General features: G+C 33.4%; 1 protein-coding gene across 5 annotated transcripts; it reads right to left on the bottom strand.

Annotated features, from left to right (window-relative positions):
* Positions 1-611: 611 nt before the first annotated feature.
* On the bottom strand, positions 612-8,532 carry LOC128241465 (cephalotocin receptor 1-like). 5 transcript variants are annotated; one of them, XM_052958398.1, is made up of 4 exons: positions 8,360-8,507; positions 8,054-8,218; positions 3,240-4,251; positions 612-1,651 (listed from the first exon to the last, which is right to left on the bottom strand). In XM_052958398.1, the coding sequence occupies exons 3-4, from the start codon at positions 4,225-4,227 to the stop codon at positions 1,419-1,421; spliced, it is 1,221 nt and encodes a 406-aa protein (XP_052814358.1). In that variant the 5' UTR covers positions 4,228-4,251; positions 8,054-8,218; positions 8,360-8,507; the 3' UTR covers positions 612-1,418. The 5 variants fall into 5 exon arrangements, with proteins under 5 accessions (XP_052814358.1, XP_052814359.1, XP_052814355.1 ...); XM_052958399.1 differs by having other exon boundaries at positions 8,054-8,184; XM_052958395.1 differs by lacking the exon at positions 8,054-8,218 and having other exon boundaries at positions 8,469-8,532.
* Between the last annotated feature and the right edge of the window lie 9,098 nt (positions 8,533-17,630).

Below are 17,630 nucleotides of genomic sequence, written 5' to 3'. Positions count from 1 at the left end.
TTATTCCAGAAGGAAGACATCATACAGCAAATACGACCACCGCCTGTACAAACAATATCAGGCAATGTTCATTCTTCGTGAACAAATATGGCTATTGATCTCGCTCTTGTTTAGCTGAAGAAAAATGGACATCCTCTTATAACAACATGTGTTATGTTTCTGTAAGTACATGTGTTCATAGAACAAAGCTCAATAAATGAATGGACTACTTAACATAGAGAGTAGCATTTAACAAATCAATAACAACAAATTTTTAATCTTCAAATGCAATGATCAGTGAATTAATCACGCACTACTTATGTAACATAAATGTTTTTGCCATGGAAAAATCTCTGAAAATCGCCTAAATAAATGTTGTTCTTAATTTTATGACAAAAAAATACATTTGCTAAGTTCGGCATTTGAATGAGCGTTAAATGTTGTAGCGTTATTCACCGTATGGAGGATGTTAATGTGTTTACGTCAAAAGCGACGAGTGCGAAATCGTTTCATTATTATTAAGGCTGATTTTTTGCTTGAATTAGGATTTATATACACTGTTTTGTAAACACAAGATAAAGCATTAATCATATACCTTTAAAAGATGTTTCTTTCCGTAATCAAACAAAAAAAATCGCAAGAATTTTTATTGGATATTCATGCTGAACTTGTGTGTTCTTTATTAAAATATTACATAATCTTTTTTATATTCAGAATGATATTGTCTCTTGTAATGTGTTACCGTGGAAGCTATAGAGCATGTGTTGTAACACAATTGTTCTGTAAATTGTAATTCTTGTAGAGATATTTATATATACCGATTACATGTTCACATGAGCGTAAAATACATGTTTGTCCCTAGCGTTACTCTTGAAAATAAAAAAAAATACGTATAAAGTTTGATTCAATATGTATACATATATAGATAATAAATACAGCTCATGGTGGTTGTTCCTTTTTCCATTTAGGATTAATTAAAGATCCTTACTAATAAAAAAGTAAACATCTCTGAATACCAAAATAACAAATGTAGATCTAGACAATACTTTTTTCTAGCATTCATGTGCTTGTTCATATATGTCATCTGAAGTTAAGCTTAGTGATCGCTTTAACACAAAACGCTCTAAATAAAAATCACTTAATGTGTACAAACTACGACATCACAGCAACATCAACATCAACAAATGTGAATCTTAACAACTGCAACTCCCTTTGTGCATCGGATTGTAAGCTTGATGTGCCAAGCTAAATGTAATAATTTTCCCAATAGCATGTAGCAACTGGTCATGAAAATAACACGTATAATTTTAAGCAATTAGTATTCATATGATAAAACAAATGTTGATTTGATGGAATATAATCAGTATTGTGCTTGTTGAATGTGTGTAGCATGGTGTCAACTTATTATAAATCAATATTTTTATTATTCTTGTCAAGTATCAGTCATTGAATGACCTGGACAACGACAATGACATATTTTCCGGATTTAACTGCCGCATGCGCAAATGATCTCTCTCTGTTTCAGACATGTATGTGTTTGCAGTTGACATCCAGGTTTTCATGGACGTTGGTTTTCTTCTATTGCACAGTTTGTTGGAGAATGCGAGATAAATCCAAGGATTTGTACAAGAGTTGAGACTGGCCAGAAGCGTTGCGATAGCCATTATATGACCTGTAAAAAGAAGAATGCAAAGTAAATACAAGTACAAGAGCTCTGACTGGCCAGAAGCTTTGCGATTACAAATGTAAGAGATATACATAGAGATTGCGAAGTAAATCCAAGGATTGGTACAGGAGTTGAGGGTAGCAAGAAGCGTTGCGATAGCCATGATACGTTCTTTAAATACAATACTGCAGGCTTGGTAAAAGGAATAATAAAACGAGTAAATACTAGTCAGTAGCGTTGCGATATCCATGACATGATATGCTAATTAGATTATGCAAGAGGCACACAAGACTTGGTGTTTAAATACAGTTTTGTAAGAAGAAAATATACTGGCACGATGAATTGGTGAAAAAAGAATTGGTGTCAATGCGGCAAGAAGCTATGACCTGTAAATAATGAGTGTTCGATAAAAAAAACTATAAGTACATAGCTTATACCTTGTCAATAGCTTTGACATAGCTATGATATGTCATTAATGACATAAAATTCAAAAACTATGTAAGGGACAAATTACATGGAAGGCAGTGCCAGATAACCCAAATATTAGTGTAATTATTAAAACTAGGCGGGAGCATTAAATTTGCAATGATATTACCTAAAAGTAATAGTTGTTCCAAAAACTAAACACTAGCTATTACAATATCATCAAATCGTCGGTATTCTTCGGGTGCTGTTCATCCCTTTATATAATCAGTTCTGCTTAAACGATAATAATATATGTAAACTTGTTAGAAAGAAACATTTATTGTTAAAATGTTTTCTAGAAAGTCAATTGTTAGAAAACCTAACGTACATCTTGTGTTTATGCTTAAATTACACCAGTGGGCTCGGTATAATCGTTACTGATATTTTCAGTCTTGTGCAGGTGTTTAATGTCATAGTTGTTTTGATATGTTATAATTTCTTTTTTCATTACCGACCGCAGCCAATTTACTTAAATTTGCCTTCTGATTTTTTTTTAAAAGTTCTCATATATTTTCTTCAGATTTTATAAACGAACACATTTTAAAACAATTTTAACATAAAAAAATAAGATACGAAACACTCTAACAATTTTTAATAAATAAAATCAGAAACACCGATGAATATCCGCAAAATGACACAAACATTGTATTATCGTCGCTCTTTAACTAATGAGACAAAGAAATGTAAACATAAAAGGTCGTACAGGCCCGGTGATACCGACCGGGAAACAGACTTAGCCGGACAGTTTTTCAAATTTTTTTGAAGTGTGGAATACCTTAGCGATATTGACAAATTTCCCTGCTATGTGGGTTGTATTTAGAAAAGAACATGTGCAGTATGTATAAAGTCCCTAGCACAGCGCCACTCTAACATACACCGGTATAGCTGAACATTGTAAGAAATCAACATTGGTATAACACTGACACAGCCTAATTGTATAAATAGAAAAACTGGACTGCTATGCAGTATGCAAGTAAACGGTGGTATAGAATAATTTCTTTTAAGTAAAAGCATATTTGTCGGTGATAATTTTCTAAGCCATTTAGCAAAATGGACAAAAACATTAAGTACCGTTACACAGACATCCATGTACAAAACATCAATCATTTATTGGCAATACCATACTCACTTGTGAAGTAAGGTGCGTTCATATCAAACGCTGACCACATCTGTGTAATGAAGAATGGCGCCCAACATACGATAAAGCAGATCACAACAGTAAGTGTAAGTTTTACAGTCTTGATTTTGGACTTGGACATTTTCTTTGAGTGAGCTCTCGGGTTTGTTACAGTCTCCACGGTGTGATACCGCGAAGACCCGTTTCTGGACTGTGTTTTGCGATGGACTGCGTTATGTGTCTCTTTTGCGTTCACGCTTACCCAAACTACATGGCAAATCTTTGTATAGCATATGGTCAGTATCACAAAAGGAACGGCATATACTGATATGAATATCCATGTAACGTAAGCTTGCAATGTCCAAAATTGCTTTTGCAAATCAAAATTGTCCATGCAGTCGTAAACTCCATCAAATCTTTGTTTGTACGAAAAGATAAATAACTGTGGTAATGTAAATATGGCAGAAAGGATCCATGCTATTGCAGCCATAACATGTACTCTCTTTCTTGTCCATATCTGCGAATTTAGCGGATGACATATAGCCAGATAACGGTCTAATGCGGTCATGATTAATACGTAGGTGGAGCTATACATTGTTCCAACTTGCATGTACTTTACAAGCTTACAAAGAAAATTGTTTCCATCAAATTTAAATGTAATATCCATCACAAGTTGTGGCAATACCTGAAAAAGGGCTACAGAAATATCAGCAACCGCTAGGTGAATAATGAACATTTGCATTCGACTTAATTTCCTCTTCTTGTACATAAGAACAACGATAACGATCAAGTTACCCAGTAAGGCCATGCATAAAATTGCACCTAACACAGCAATTTCTGCTTGGGCTAGCCCTTCATTCCTTCCGGTATCTGTAATATTGGTGTTGAGAGTTCCATTTTCAATGCCCATTTGCTTGTCAACGATTTCGCTCGTATCGTTGTTTAGCCAATAAAGACCCTCGTCGCTCGAGCCGACAATGATTGAACGTGTTGTATTCATAGTTGCCAACCACAGAGAAAATTCCTGAAATACATTACAACATTTTACACTTTTGTTCATGTGCATAACACATTGTGAGGAAACTTAATTACATATAATTTGAAGATATTCAACCGTATAATTTAAAAATAAACAGCTATTATTTTCATGGATATAGTCTTTGTAGAGAATATTTTATTGGATTGAACATCATCGGTCAATAATGCTTATAACGTTGTTAAAATAATTATGTTCAAAGAAAAAAAATGATTGCAGTATGCTTCTGGATTCTGGTAAAACACAAAGAGCATTTTTTTATTGAATATCAGCTTCATCGATATTTCCTTTTCACGAGTCATTGACACATATCCAATGACCTCAACGGACCATGCCAACAATAACAATGTAGCCCATTCACACAATCTTTAACAAAAAAGAAGAATATCAAACAAGTTGATATATTCCGTGTTTGAGATGTAGAGAACTCATCCTCATATAAAGCACAATGCCTCTTGTTAATTCATGTTTGTGTTCAGACTTTTTCAACTCTTCCATTACCATGATTGACAACGTGAATGGATTACTCATTATCCTCAAAATATGTTTATAAAATACGTAGAGAATATGAAGTCATTCTTAGAGTGCAAGTATGTCCATTTTCTCACTATTATTCTATTCACCTTCTGAGCTACTTGAAATCCCATATGCACATAAATAACCACTTATTTCTCATTATACTTGAACATGAGTCAAAGATGACGAAACATACTCAAGTTATAATAAGTGTTTTAAGTATGTAGATTAATATACAAAAGAGCTTAACACAAATCCTGGTTGATACACCCATTTGTGGAAAGCCAAACATCTGACAAATTATGAAACAATTTAAATACTTAAGTTTCGAACGAAACTGTAAACAATACTCGTTTTTAGGATCAACATTTACACTGTTTATTGTCAGGAATAAAACGCACAACATTATTTACAAGAAAATAACAACAATTAATAATCTCGATTGTTCGTGTCTTAAAGTGCACTTTGAACTTACGTGAATTGAACAAAAATCTTATTAAAAAATTCACAAGGTATATCAAGAAGGTGTTTCCTGCCCATTATAACAAATTTTGAAAAACAATTTTGTCTAACACACATTTCCTTGATTAATGTACATTTTGTGAAACAAGGGTTCCACGCTGGTCTTCTTACAGACTGGTAAATGGGTTTAAAACATAAACCAAACATGATATATGACGATAAACACAATCATAAAATAAAACGATTGACTTGGTATTCAGTGTTCTAGAACCATTGATACACATATCACAAGGATTGAGATAAATGAAACTAATGAGAACGTTACAAAAGAAACATGTCATCGGCAATTGACATTCATTATTCAATAGAACGTGTTTATGCATTTAAGGCATTCGATGAATTTTAAAACAACAACTTAAGTTTGACTGTTTATTGGTGTTTTTTGGAACAAAACAATGTACAAACTAGTGTTATAAATAAAGTGCTAGTCATATTTTAAATATGACGTTTGTGAATTTATATTAAGATACAAACTATTGCCATAACCATTGTTCTAGCCATATCAAATATCAAGAATGTGAACTTATTAAAGACAAAATGTGTTTCCAAAATCTTTTGTTATAACCAAAGTTATATTCATATGAAATCAGTCTGTGAATGAACCTAATTTTATATTCATACAATGTGTTAACAGAAACTTGGAAAATTAAATAACTTATTAACAAAAACCTGATCAATGTTGATTTTTGTTTTTCTCCTCCTGCGCACATCATTTTTTTCAAAGTTCGAGAAACAAATCAAAACAAACGTCTGGTCTTAGCCTTTCCATCTAAAATATTGAGTGCCTAGCTTTTTTAACATTCCTTAACCTTATTTTTCTAATATTTTTGTTTCACATTTACTTAGAAAACTTGATTGATATGATAGAGTGATTAACCGTTACTCCTTAAAATAATTAAATGCCATTATATGTCTTGTACAACCATTGTTTATTTCGCAAATACTGTTTAAGCTAGATTTTCAACAGACATCGCCACAAAGATTATTAATTTTCGGAAAGTACGACTCGCAATTGCTTGCCAAACCTCGCGGTGTAAAAAACTGCAACTAGCAGTATCCAGATACAGACAATCACGTTTACTTTGTATGAATGTCGTCCTGGTTTATTTGTAACATAGTATCTTGTAACCAACGTTTGACTATGAATGCTTGTTTTAATTGTGCATGTTCTTATATTAATAATGTATGATATTGTATCTATCACATTTTTGTCCAGCCGGATGAGGGCGGCGACGGTTAAACATAATAGTGGATTTTAAAAGCTATTTTGACAAATATACCTGCTTCTAATGTTGTATGTTTTTTCTCCGAGTTTTCCTGGTTTCACATGCATACAGGATAAGGACAATTCACAAAAATGTATATTTGAATAAAGCCACATGCAATTACATTCTTAGGAATCATATCTTCTCGTGAGTAATTTGGTCAAACATTCATTTTGCATTCTGATTCTGATATTTCTTTTAAATAATAGTTAACGTAAATTGTGAAAACATGTTCTGAATGCCGAGAATGTCGTACAAAGGTTAAATATTTTCGATTATTTTCTTATGAAAAAATATAAGACATGGATCTCAACATTTCAAAAAATAATGGATATATGATATGAAACACGTTTCTGCTAGAGGCGGTTGATTATAGTCAGTGCTCAATTTGATTTTCAATCATAACAATAGTATGTGTCATGTATTTTTAATAAAAATCATCAAAAAGTATTTATGAAAATCAAGGTATTTACTGTCTGTTTCAGTGTATGATCGCAATATATTTCATCAAGTAAACACCAAAAGCTATATTTCAGGAGTTGATATTTAAATACAAGCACGCTTCTTATAGAACGAAATTGTACAAACAGTTACAGCACTAGCCAACGGTATATTACGCGCGTGCTTATAACTTTATTACCTAGGGTGGAGGGTGAAGTAACTTCAACATATCAAGCAGAACTCCAAATCTACGGTAAATTGGATTTGCTATTGTAAATACACCGAACAATAATGTTTTTCTTCTATAGGTTGTTTCGCACAAATAAATGCACACAGTGAACACATAATGGCATATAATTAGCGTTGTTTCACTGCAATCTAGTTTATGAAATCACGTTTCTCAAGTTCTGTTTAAAGTACTTATACCGGTAGAAAAACTAGCATTAATCTTCCTCACAAAAATGTAAATTTTTCTATTGGTTGATTCGCACAAAAGAATTCACATATTCCAAACACAAAGGCACATTATAAACGTTGATTCATTGCAATCTACATGAATCAAGTTTAACCAGTATCTAAATTACTTTTACTGTATTTATAAAGTAATACATATCTCTGTAAAGGTATGTTGCTGTAGTTGTTTCGTATCCAATGGTGTATATCAAGTTGTGTATTTATGTATATTGCAATAGCCTGGTGTTTCTTTTTCGAATCAACGATTTGATAATAATTTATCATTGTGGTTGTGATTGTTTTACCATAAGCTGCAACGCTACTATTTTTACCATCGCTTTTTGAAATTTATATTAATATTTTTAACATATTTCATGTTAATTCTCAATAATTATTTTGAATGTGTTTATGTATACTTTCAGATATTACCCCTGAATAAATGTTTACAATTGATAATAAAAATCAAAGGTAATTATTTTATACTTACCTTAGATATGCTAGTGAAATCTGAATGCAAATTATTGATAAATGCCTTCTTTAAATTGCACGTTTTTAAAGGCTTTACTTGAAGTATATTTATTAATAATACTCACATAACACTATCTACATCCTGATACACTGATATATTACAATTATTATATCCAGCCCACAAGTCAAAATATCAGCCCGTATAATATTTTCTTTAATAACATTGTTTATCACCCAGAACAGTAGTAACAATATCCTAAAAGGTTTCAATAATGCAGAACAGACACCTTCTGATGTAGGAAAGTCAACGGCACTTTATACGTCATTAATTCATTTTTGCCGAGCAATTGACGTTCAATTAAAATTACGTTATTTTTCACTTAAACTTTTAATTCTTTGTATCGATGCTTTTATAACATCTATTAGAATACTTCTTTTCATAAACACATCCTATAAGCCGTCCCGTCCCCATAAACCCATTACAATAATGCATCTTCCATAAGAAGAAAATCGCTTGGTTATATTAATTCAGTAAATAACCAATAACTGTTTCGACGGAATCTTAAATGCTCGTCCTTCTCGGCGCAGTGCCTTCATCCAACTGCCCAACCAGCGCCACTGGAGATGGAATGATGCGAACCAATACTTGCGTCTTCGGCGGAAAGCCGATTTCCATTTCATACGGAGTCCATTTCCAAGAAAAAAAACAATATTTGGTTCTCTATGATATGAGTTAATATTGCAGTGATTCTACGATTAAGTGAATATTGAGATGTCAGCATTCGATCGGTGATACATACAACTTAATTCACTTATTTTTTTTTATTTTTTTTTTGTATAAAAGAGTTACAAATTACACTCGCTAAACGTATTGCCAAACCTGATATTCGTTTTCAAGATATTTTCAATACTTATTCTAAACGTTTTCACTATTTGACAGTCATGATATACAAAGTCAGTGAAATAAAAAGGATGATGAATCTTCCATTTTTTTCACTTCCATGTGTTAGGGTTTAAGTCCATCTGGATGTATTTGTGTATTTACAAAGCGGTTTTAAGTGATCAAGTATAAACCACTTCTTAACATACTCAGTATGTGCAAAACAAATCGCTAGGGCACTACTCTCACCTTGAATAAGTATTTAAAAGTTATAGCCAAAACCATAACATTGGAAATATATTAATGTTTTGAAGTAAATCATTCTGTAATTCGAACAAACAATACATAATAAACCAGCTCCATCCGTCTCAACAAATCACGTGTGTATGAGGTATGCGCATGTATATATGCCATGGTGTTCCTAAAATATGTGTCTCTAAACAAAATAGTCGTTTAATATGTCATTTATCCAGCGTATTTTAAATAAAGATTGAATTAGGCGATTGTCGAATGGTGTGCATAGTGTAGAATCTTCATTGATATGCTACATTTTTTATAAAACTGTGAAATAGATCGTTAGAAATATTGATAAAAAATAGCATAGAATGGCGATTTCGAGCCGAAGTAAAAAAAAAATTAAATGGCTTTTACGTATATACTAATTCAATGAATGTTTTAATCAACGCGAACGTATTTAACTTTTGTTTGATAAAGAAATCTTTGATTATTTTATAGTTGGTGTTGACCGCTCGTTTAAAGCAGAACAAAGCGACAAAATCAATGTTGTTCATATAACTATGTCATTAACGATATATATTTGCTTGAATAAAAACAATCAAAAGTGTTTGACGTACTTGTATCTAAATTCTGAGGACAAACAACACATGCTAAAATGCCCCCGAATTTTAGAGACTTTGTTTACTAACACACTTCAATATTTCTTGTCTATCGCATTCAACGGAAGTTAAACACTCGCCTGTATATTTTCTTGCAGTATTGATTGAGTTGCTTTGTGTTGTAGTTCCGATTTTAAAAGTGTTCAATACGATTAAGAGATGAAATTCTTGCTATTGTTTATTGCTGTATTTCAGAAATTCTATTTTAAAAGATGCTACATTTTGTCTGTTACATGCAGCAAACACACACTATTTATGGGATTCATCTTGTTTGTGATGTTTTGTTTTTGTGTTCTATGTCTGGAACAGGATGTATTGTTTAAACTTTTTGCTACTGAGCTTGTTTCTGTAGTTTTTATTATTAGTAGTATTTGTTTTATACGTGACCTGTATCTGAACACAGTAGAAGCGAGTGCTGTAGGGAGATGTATTATACGTGACCAGTAACAGAACACAGTTGAAGCGAGTGCTGAAGGGAGATGTATTCTACGTGACCAGTAATAGAACACAGTGGAAGAGAGTGCTGTATGGAGATGTATTATACGTGACCAGTAATAGAACACAGTTGAAGCGAGTTATAGGGAGATGTAGTATATGTGACCAGTAATAGAACACAGAGGGAGCGATTTATAGGGAGATGTAGTATATGTGACCAGTATCTGAACACAGAGGGAGCGAGTGTTGTAAGAAGATGTATTATACGTGACGTGACCAGGATTAGAACACAGTGAAAGTGATTGATGTAGGGTGATGTATTATACATGACAAGTATATGAACACCGTGGAAGCGAGAGCTGTTGCATGATGATTATACGTGACTAGTATCAGACCACAGTGGAAGCGAGTGTTGTAAAGAGATGTACTATTAGTGACCAGTATCAAAAATCACAGTAGAAGCGAGAGCTGTTGCATGATGATTATACGTGACCAGTATCTGATATCATTGCTCTATTTTGTTGAAATCTAAAATCATATCATCAATGAGTAAACAGATAAATTCGAGAAACTAAAATTTAATGAATTGATTGTATGAGAAGTTAGCGGTGTACTTGTAAATGTAAATAGAGTCAACGGTTAATTATTAACATAAGCTGTACTTTGTGACAACAAACTCTTAGTATATGTTGCATTCGTTTTTATGCCATTTCGATAAATAATTAACTAAACTGAGATTATATTAAGCCTGCCATTATATATATCCTATTGAAAAGTATTCCACAATTCGGCATAATTTAAGTATAAAAACCACTTGCTATTTGAATGAATCTATCATGTATCTCACAATCAGCATATGTTATTGTTTATGTTTGTGGTTAAATATCGCAACTATTTCAAAGAACTTGAACTAGATCCCATAAACAATTGACAGATCCAAGGGCTATCATTCATAATCAAAAATGATATGTTGTAGTGCCAATTTTAGCAACAAAATGGAAGATAAGGAGACTATAAAATACCTTAACAGTTGATTATATGTCATATCGAGCACAGAATTTTTTTAATTAATTTGACAATTTCATACCGTGTATTGATTTAATATTGAATGATATTTCTCTTAACCATTTTCGTATCAACATTCGAAACGTTTGTACAAATAGAAAATGATTAGATTGCTTTAAAAGACATATAAACATAGCTAGGTTGATTGTCACTTCAAAACAGGGCGTATATTTACCTCGCTTCACCCTTAAAATATTATAACGCATCTTCTATCCAAATCCTGGGCAACAACTTTTTCGCCAGTTTGCGTACCAGATATGTCAAATTTGAGTTTAAGTGTACCACGTATTCAACTATTTATAACTCCATATGTCATCCTCTAAACTTGAAGACTTGAAAATTAATTGACACCTCTTCATATGGATATTTATTATTTATATTTTGTTGTATATATATATTCATTTAGCTTGTTGTCTGTTGGTTGCGTATGTGTATTGTTTACTGTCTGTTAATCACGGTTGCGTATGTGTATTGTTTACTGTCTGTTAATCACGGTTGCGTATGTGTATTGTTTACTGTCTGTTAATCACGGTTGCGTATGTGTATTGTTTACTGTCTGTTAATCACGGTTGCGTATGTGTATTGTTTACTGTCTGTTAATCACGGTTGCGTATGTGTATTGTTTACTGTCCGTTAATCACGGTTGCGTATGTGTATTGTTTACTGTCCGTTAATCACGGTTGCGTATGTGTATTGTTTACTGTCCGTTAATCACGGTTGCGTATGTGTATTGTTTACTGTCCGTTAATCACGGTTGCGTATGCGTATTGTTTACTGTCCGTTAATCACGGTTGCGTATGTGTATTGTTTACTGTCTGTTAATCACGGTTGCGTATGTGTATTGTTTACTGTCCGTTAATCACGGTTGCGTATGTGTATTGTTTACTGTCTGTTAATCACGGTTGCGTATGTGTATTGTTTACTGTCTGTTAATCACGGTTGCGTATGTGTATTGTTTACTGTCCGTTAATCACGGTTGCGTATATGTATTGTTTACTGTCCGTTAATCACGGTTGCGTATGTGTATTGTTTACTGTCCGTTAATCACGGTTGCGTAAGTGTATTGTTTACTGTCCGTTAATCACGGTTGCGTATGTGTATTGTTTACTGTCCGTTAATCACGGTTGCGTATGTGTATTGTTTACTGTCTGTTAATCACGGTTGCGTATGTGTATTGTTTACTGTCTGTTAATCACGGTTGCGTATGTGTATTGTTTACTGTCCGTTAATCACGGTTGCGTATGTGTATTGTTTACTGTCCGTTAATCACGGTTGCGTATGTGTATTGTTTACTGTCCGTTAATCACGGTTGCGTATGTGTATTGTTTACTGTCGGTTAATCACGGTTGCGTATGTGTATTGTTTACTGTCTGTTAATCACGGTTGCGTATGTGTATTGTTTACTGTCTGTTAATCACGGTTGCGTATATGTATTGTTTACTGTCTGTTAATCACGGTTGCGTATGTGTATTGTTTACTGTCTGTTAATCACGGTTGCGAATGTGTATTGTTTACTGTCTGTTAATCACGGTGCCCGTAAATCTATGAAGACTTATATGTATCGCCGTGCTTTTCAACAGGTTGTGGGCTTGTTTTAAAAGTATATATTGTTTAATCGGAGCCAAAAAACAAAAAATTTCATGGCTTCAACAAGGGGATGTAGATGAGCTTTTCCAATTTAAGTGTCAACATTGAAATTAATATGTCAATATCGGAACATTTACAAAAGCCCCTAACCACGTTTAAAACATATGCATTTCAATAATTGGGGATCGGGAATGTAAAACGTTGCGTACTTCGGGTAGCGCCCCCTCTTTGTCGGCACTGCCTCTTGGCGCGACAGCTGAATCAGTAATTGCTTATTTTCATGACCAAAATTATTTGTTTTCACTCAAAAACAAATAAGTCTCAATGTCGCACAAGATTTTGGAAGAGTAATCGCCAAATTACCATGAACAAATCGCAGGCTATATTCATGTGGATAGATGTTCTAGATTTGTTCACCACAATAAACATGAAATTTTTGCCATTGTGATTGATTAATATATCTTAGACATATGGTGCTACCTTCTGACGTCTTAAATGAGGTTCTTGCTATAATTGTAGTTATGAGAATAACTATGTGGGCAGAACCAATATCCCCCTTTTAAATAAATCTCTAAAACCTGATCGCCGCGCTAAATGGAATGCCTGTAAGGCCTGACGGGTTTGTAAAGCATAGCCTGTACATAGTTTCCAAAGATTGCCGTCTATATAAATCATTTTTCATATAAGTTCACAACCTTTAACAAAAGTGTTCTTTTTTTAGCAAAAAAGTGACGTTGAAGGGGCGCAAGGGCGGAGCCATCATTTGACGTTAGAGGCGGGCAAGGGCGGGGCTAGAATTTGCCGATATACGGGAACAAGCGCGGAGCCAGAAATTGACATTTAAGGGGCGCAAGGGTTGGGCCAGAGGGTATCCAGGGAGTGGCCAGAATTTGATGTTACACATACGCAAATAGCGCGGGACCTGGGCTTGACGTTAGATGAGCGAGCACAAAGACGTGTCAGGTTTTCACGTTAAAGGGGCGCAAGGGCAGAGCCAGGATTTGACGTTTAAGGGGTATTTAATTGAACTGCGACTTTATAAATAACAATGCTTTTCACTCAAACTGTACAATTTGTATTGAACTGTGTCCATGCTAACGTGATTGAAACTGTGTCCATGCCAACGTATCAGCGAGACCTGTTAACGCATTGCAGATCTTAAATGTTATATATTTCTTGACAGTGCCATCACGCAAATGTATTCTTTGCTATGATTCAACTTTTCCTCCATATTTAAAAATATCTGTTGAATCTAAACCTAGTATTCTAATTTTAACTCAACAACATTAAATAATGAATATATATGAAAATTGAACAAAAAATTGTGTTGGTGAAACAATTTAATCTATTTATCTTTTTCGTTTCGTTTTTTTGTCATGTTTTGCAGAATGCAAGAACATTACAAATTAAAACGGAAAGTAAAACATTGAATGTCTTCAGAAAACGGTTTATGGAAACAAATAAAGTATCATGTAAGCAAACGCGATCTCTGTTTTCAAACAAATTTTGCTACTGTTTAGTAAAGTGTCAATGATTAAGAAAAATAAATAATGCACACTGTTATAAGAATAGCTGCCTTATGTTAATAACATTGCAGATAAAATGCAAAATAAGCCTTGAGTCAACAAACAAAACTTCAGGTAATTAATTATATCTTGACATATAATATTCGGTTGCTGATCGCCATAATGCGATTATCTCCCAAAACCGTCCAAATGACAAGAGAGTAATTATCGTCTGATGACAACCAATCTGTTACGCCTTAAAACTCATGCATTTCCTTTATAAGCATATTATGTTTCGATTATGCTTTAATAAATTTACCCTGCTTTCAATATGTTATCTGATGTTCACATTGTTTAGGTAGAAATGATTAATGGGCTTATAATTATCAAACTGTTGATATTGTCAATTCATTTAAAGATGCACTCTTACTGCCAAATAAGGTTTACTACTTTTAATATACCAAAAAGGATGAATAAGTATCGAAAACAATGGTTCTTATGAAGGTAACCGCTTTTAATTTGAAATTTAATTATGCAGAAAACACGGTATTTCTACCTTATGGGACGAGAATAAATCACAGTAAATATTTTAACACTCATCATTTATCTAACATGTTTGCGTTTTCAGGTATTTAATACACAGTTACAAAATTATTGTCAGTAATTAATAATTTCCATATAAATGATTAATTAAGTCAGAAGTAAAAGGTTTTGCACTCAAAATATATGTTTTGTAATGCATGTGTGTGTATTGATTTTAAATGAGAGTGTCACTTTAATCTTTCCCGTGTTGTATTTTCCTGATGTGAATATTTCCTGCAGGCGGCTAGAACACTGACTGGCAGGGCACTGCGCTCTATGAAATCACCTGGCCTTTATCAATTCAAACCAGGTCCCGATTGATATAAATAGTTGAATTAAGGAAAGAAACTCAAATATACTGCAATCACATTCATGGCTCTTGCGCACTGCATAACCAGCACTTTCTTCGATCAGATATATTTGAATATGAAGTTGCACTGCATGCCACAACGATATGTTATATCTGTGTTAAAGTTCCAATTCAAAACCTGAAAGACTTTTTGAGTTATGATAAGTAAAATAATAAATTTCCATACAGACAGTTCTTGGCAGAAACATGTTAATTTGTTTCATATGTTGGCTCTCCTGTCGAGTCTTAGAGACTGTCAGAACATTTAAAATGAATACTGCAGGTAAACCAGTGAATCCCTACAGAAAGATTATGTGGAGACAAATAAACTATTATTTTTGCAAATGCATTATCCGTTTTCAAATAAATGATGCTGCTGACTCGCCCAGTTTTTACTTAATTTGATTACTTATTTTCAAATGCAGCGTATCTCACTAAGAAGAAAACAGTTTATTAAGTTTATCATCCATCATAATAATCAGGATTACAAGAAAAATAACATTCCAAATGTCTGGTTTTCAACGTCTCCATTTAGTAGAGATTACATAAAATATTACCGTATAGATTGAGATATTTTATAATTCTTTTAGTGTAAATATATATTTTTATAATAATATAAGTTGTATGTTTATCATACGTTCGTTGGAATGGCTACAGTCTCCTATAACTGATACTGTGAGAGGCAATACACTTGTTATTTTATCATGTAATGTACATATCTCGTATTGATGACACTTTAAAAAACTATGAAAATCCAAGATTTCAGACGTAAACAATGATGTCAACATTAGTAAGATTAAAGGAAAACCGCGATGTGTATGCACATGCGTGCATTCACTCGCCCATTATGGCCACAAATGGCAAGAAAATGTCGGCCTAAACCCCAAATGTATGAACTGCTATGTATGTGTTGCTTTCTAGGTTCTTTGTCACTATTTTAGAGTGTGTTTGGCTTCGACTTTGTACTGCGCGCTACCACATCATCCCCAAACCACGTTTTACTATAAGCTATCACATCAACAACATACCATATTCTATTACATTCCACATTATATCGGGACATCTAAGATTTGTCTTGGATTGTCCATTTTCTTGATTATTTGTCAGAATATTTCGGTATTGCCAATAAGGGAAAAAACCATGCTTCCCTCCGGTAAAACTATAGTCAGACAGTCTACTGCTCAACTTTGTTAGGGTATCTAAAGTTGGTTATGGATTTCGTATGCTAGCATTTTATTTGCATTTGAGTGAGATATGTAAAGATGTTTTAATTACAGAAAGGGTAATGTCAGCAACAACATTTTATCTAAGATGTGTGCGAGTTTGGAATTGCCGTTTGAGCATTCTTCTCCATTGTTCATTGAATATGTATCATTGGTAAAAGTACGACTTTACGAAGTTTTGATATATTTTTTATAATATACTGTCAGGCACGACAAAGATTGAATAAAAAGTGTGATCGGATTGTTTTACTAAAATTGTGCCGCCAAATGAAATACAAATACTAAATTAGAAAATATTAATCCCTACCGGAATTAATCAAATAATACTGCGCTATAAAGTGAATCGTATCGATACCGAGAACAATAACACACTAGTATTCAAATTAAAAATATAAAAACAAAATAAAAATCGCCATATCTTTGGATAAAATGGCTGACACCTAAGCGCAATATACCATACGAGCTTTAAAAATGTTCGCGTTTGTGGACGTATGAGAAGAGACGGGCAGGGCGAACATTGCTTAAGTATGACCAGATACCTTCCCTACTGAGTAAGGAGGTCATTAACAATGGCATTTACCAGAATAAATAATAAACTAAAATATTTAATAAACCAAAATATTGTACCCTGCGTTTTATTACCGACAAGCGAGAGACCCATTGTAAAGCAATGAAATGTATTTACTCCATGAGCTATGCTTTTGTGGCATTATCCTCCTATATTTGTGATAGTTTAAAATAGTATATATACAGTGCATATTTGAATACATTGTACTTTACAGTGAATCTCATCTCTCTTAACTGGTGAGAAGAAAATACACTATGTGCACCGTACAGTACAAATATTTTGTTATGCAAAATATCGTGTTATCCACGTACACGCCTTATCTGGCCAGTTGCTATAGTTATTCATAGTCATCGCCCGACAGGAAACCAGGGGTTTGATTCAGATCCTAGGGGATTTCATCCAACATGCGGATATTGCATGCGTGCATTGTCATCGTCTATCTTAAAAAACACGTCAATTGTGTATAATGAGTCCACAAGGAAAAGCCAAATAACAACTTGACGTGACAGGCATTGAGTCATTCAATCTGTAATAATGATAACCTCCCCACAACAACATTCCATCTAAAGAAAATGCAAACAACTGACCTTTTTGTTTTCGAAAATAATATGA

Source organism: Mya arenaria, chromosome 7 (assembly GCF_026914265.1).
Source record: "Mya arenaria isolate MELC-2E11 chromosome 7, ASM2691426v1".
In the NCBI taxonomy this organism is placed as follows: Eukaryota; Metazoa; Mollusca; class Bivalvia; order Myida; family Myidae; genus Mya; species Mya arenaria.
This window is presented reverse-complemented; position numbering and strand designations above follow the sequence as displayed.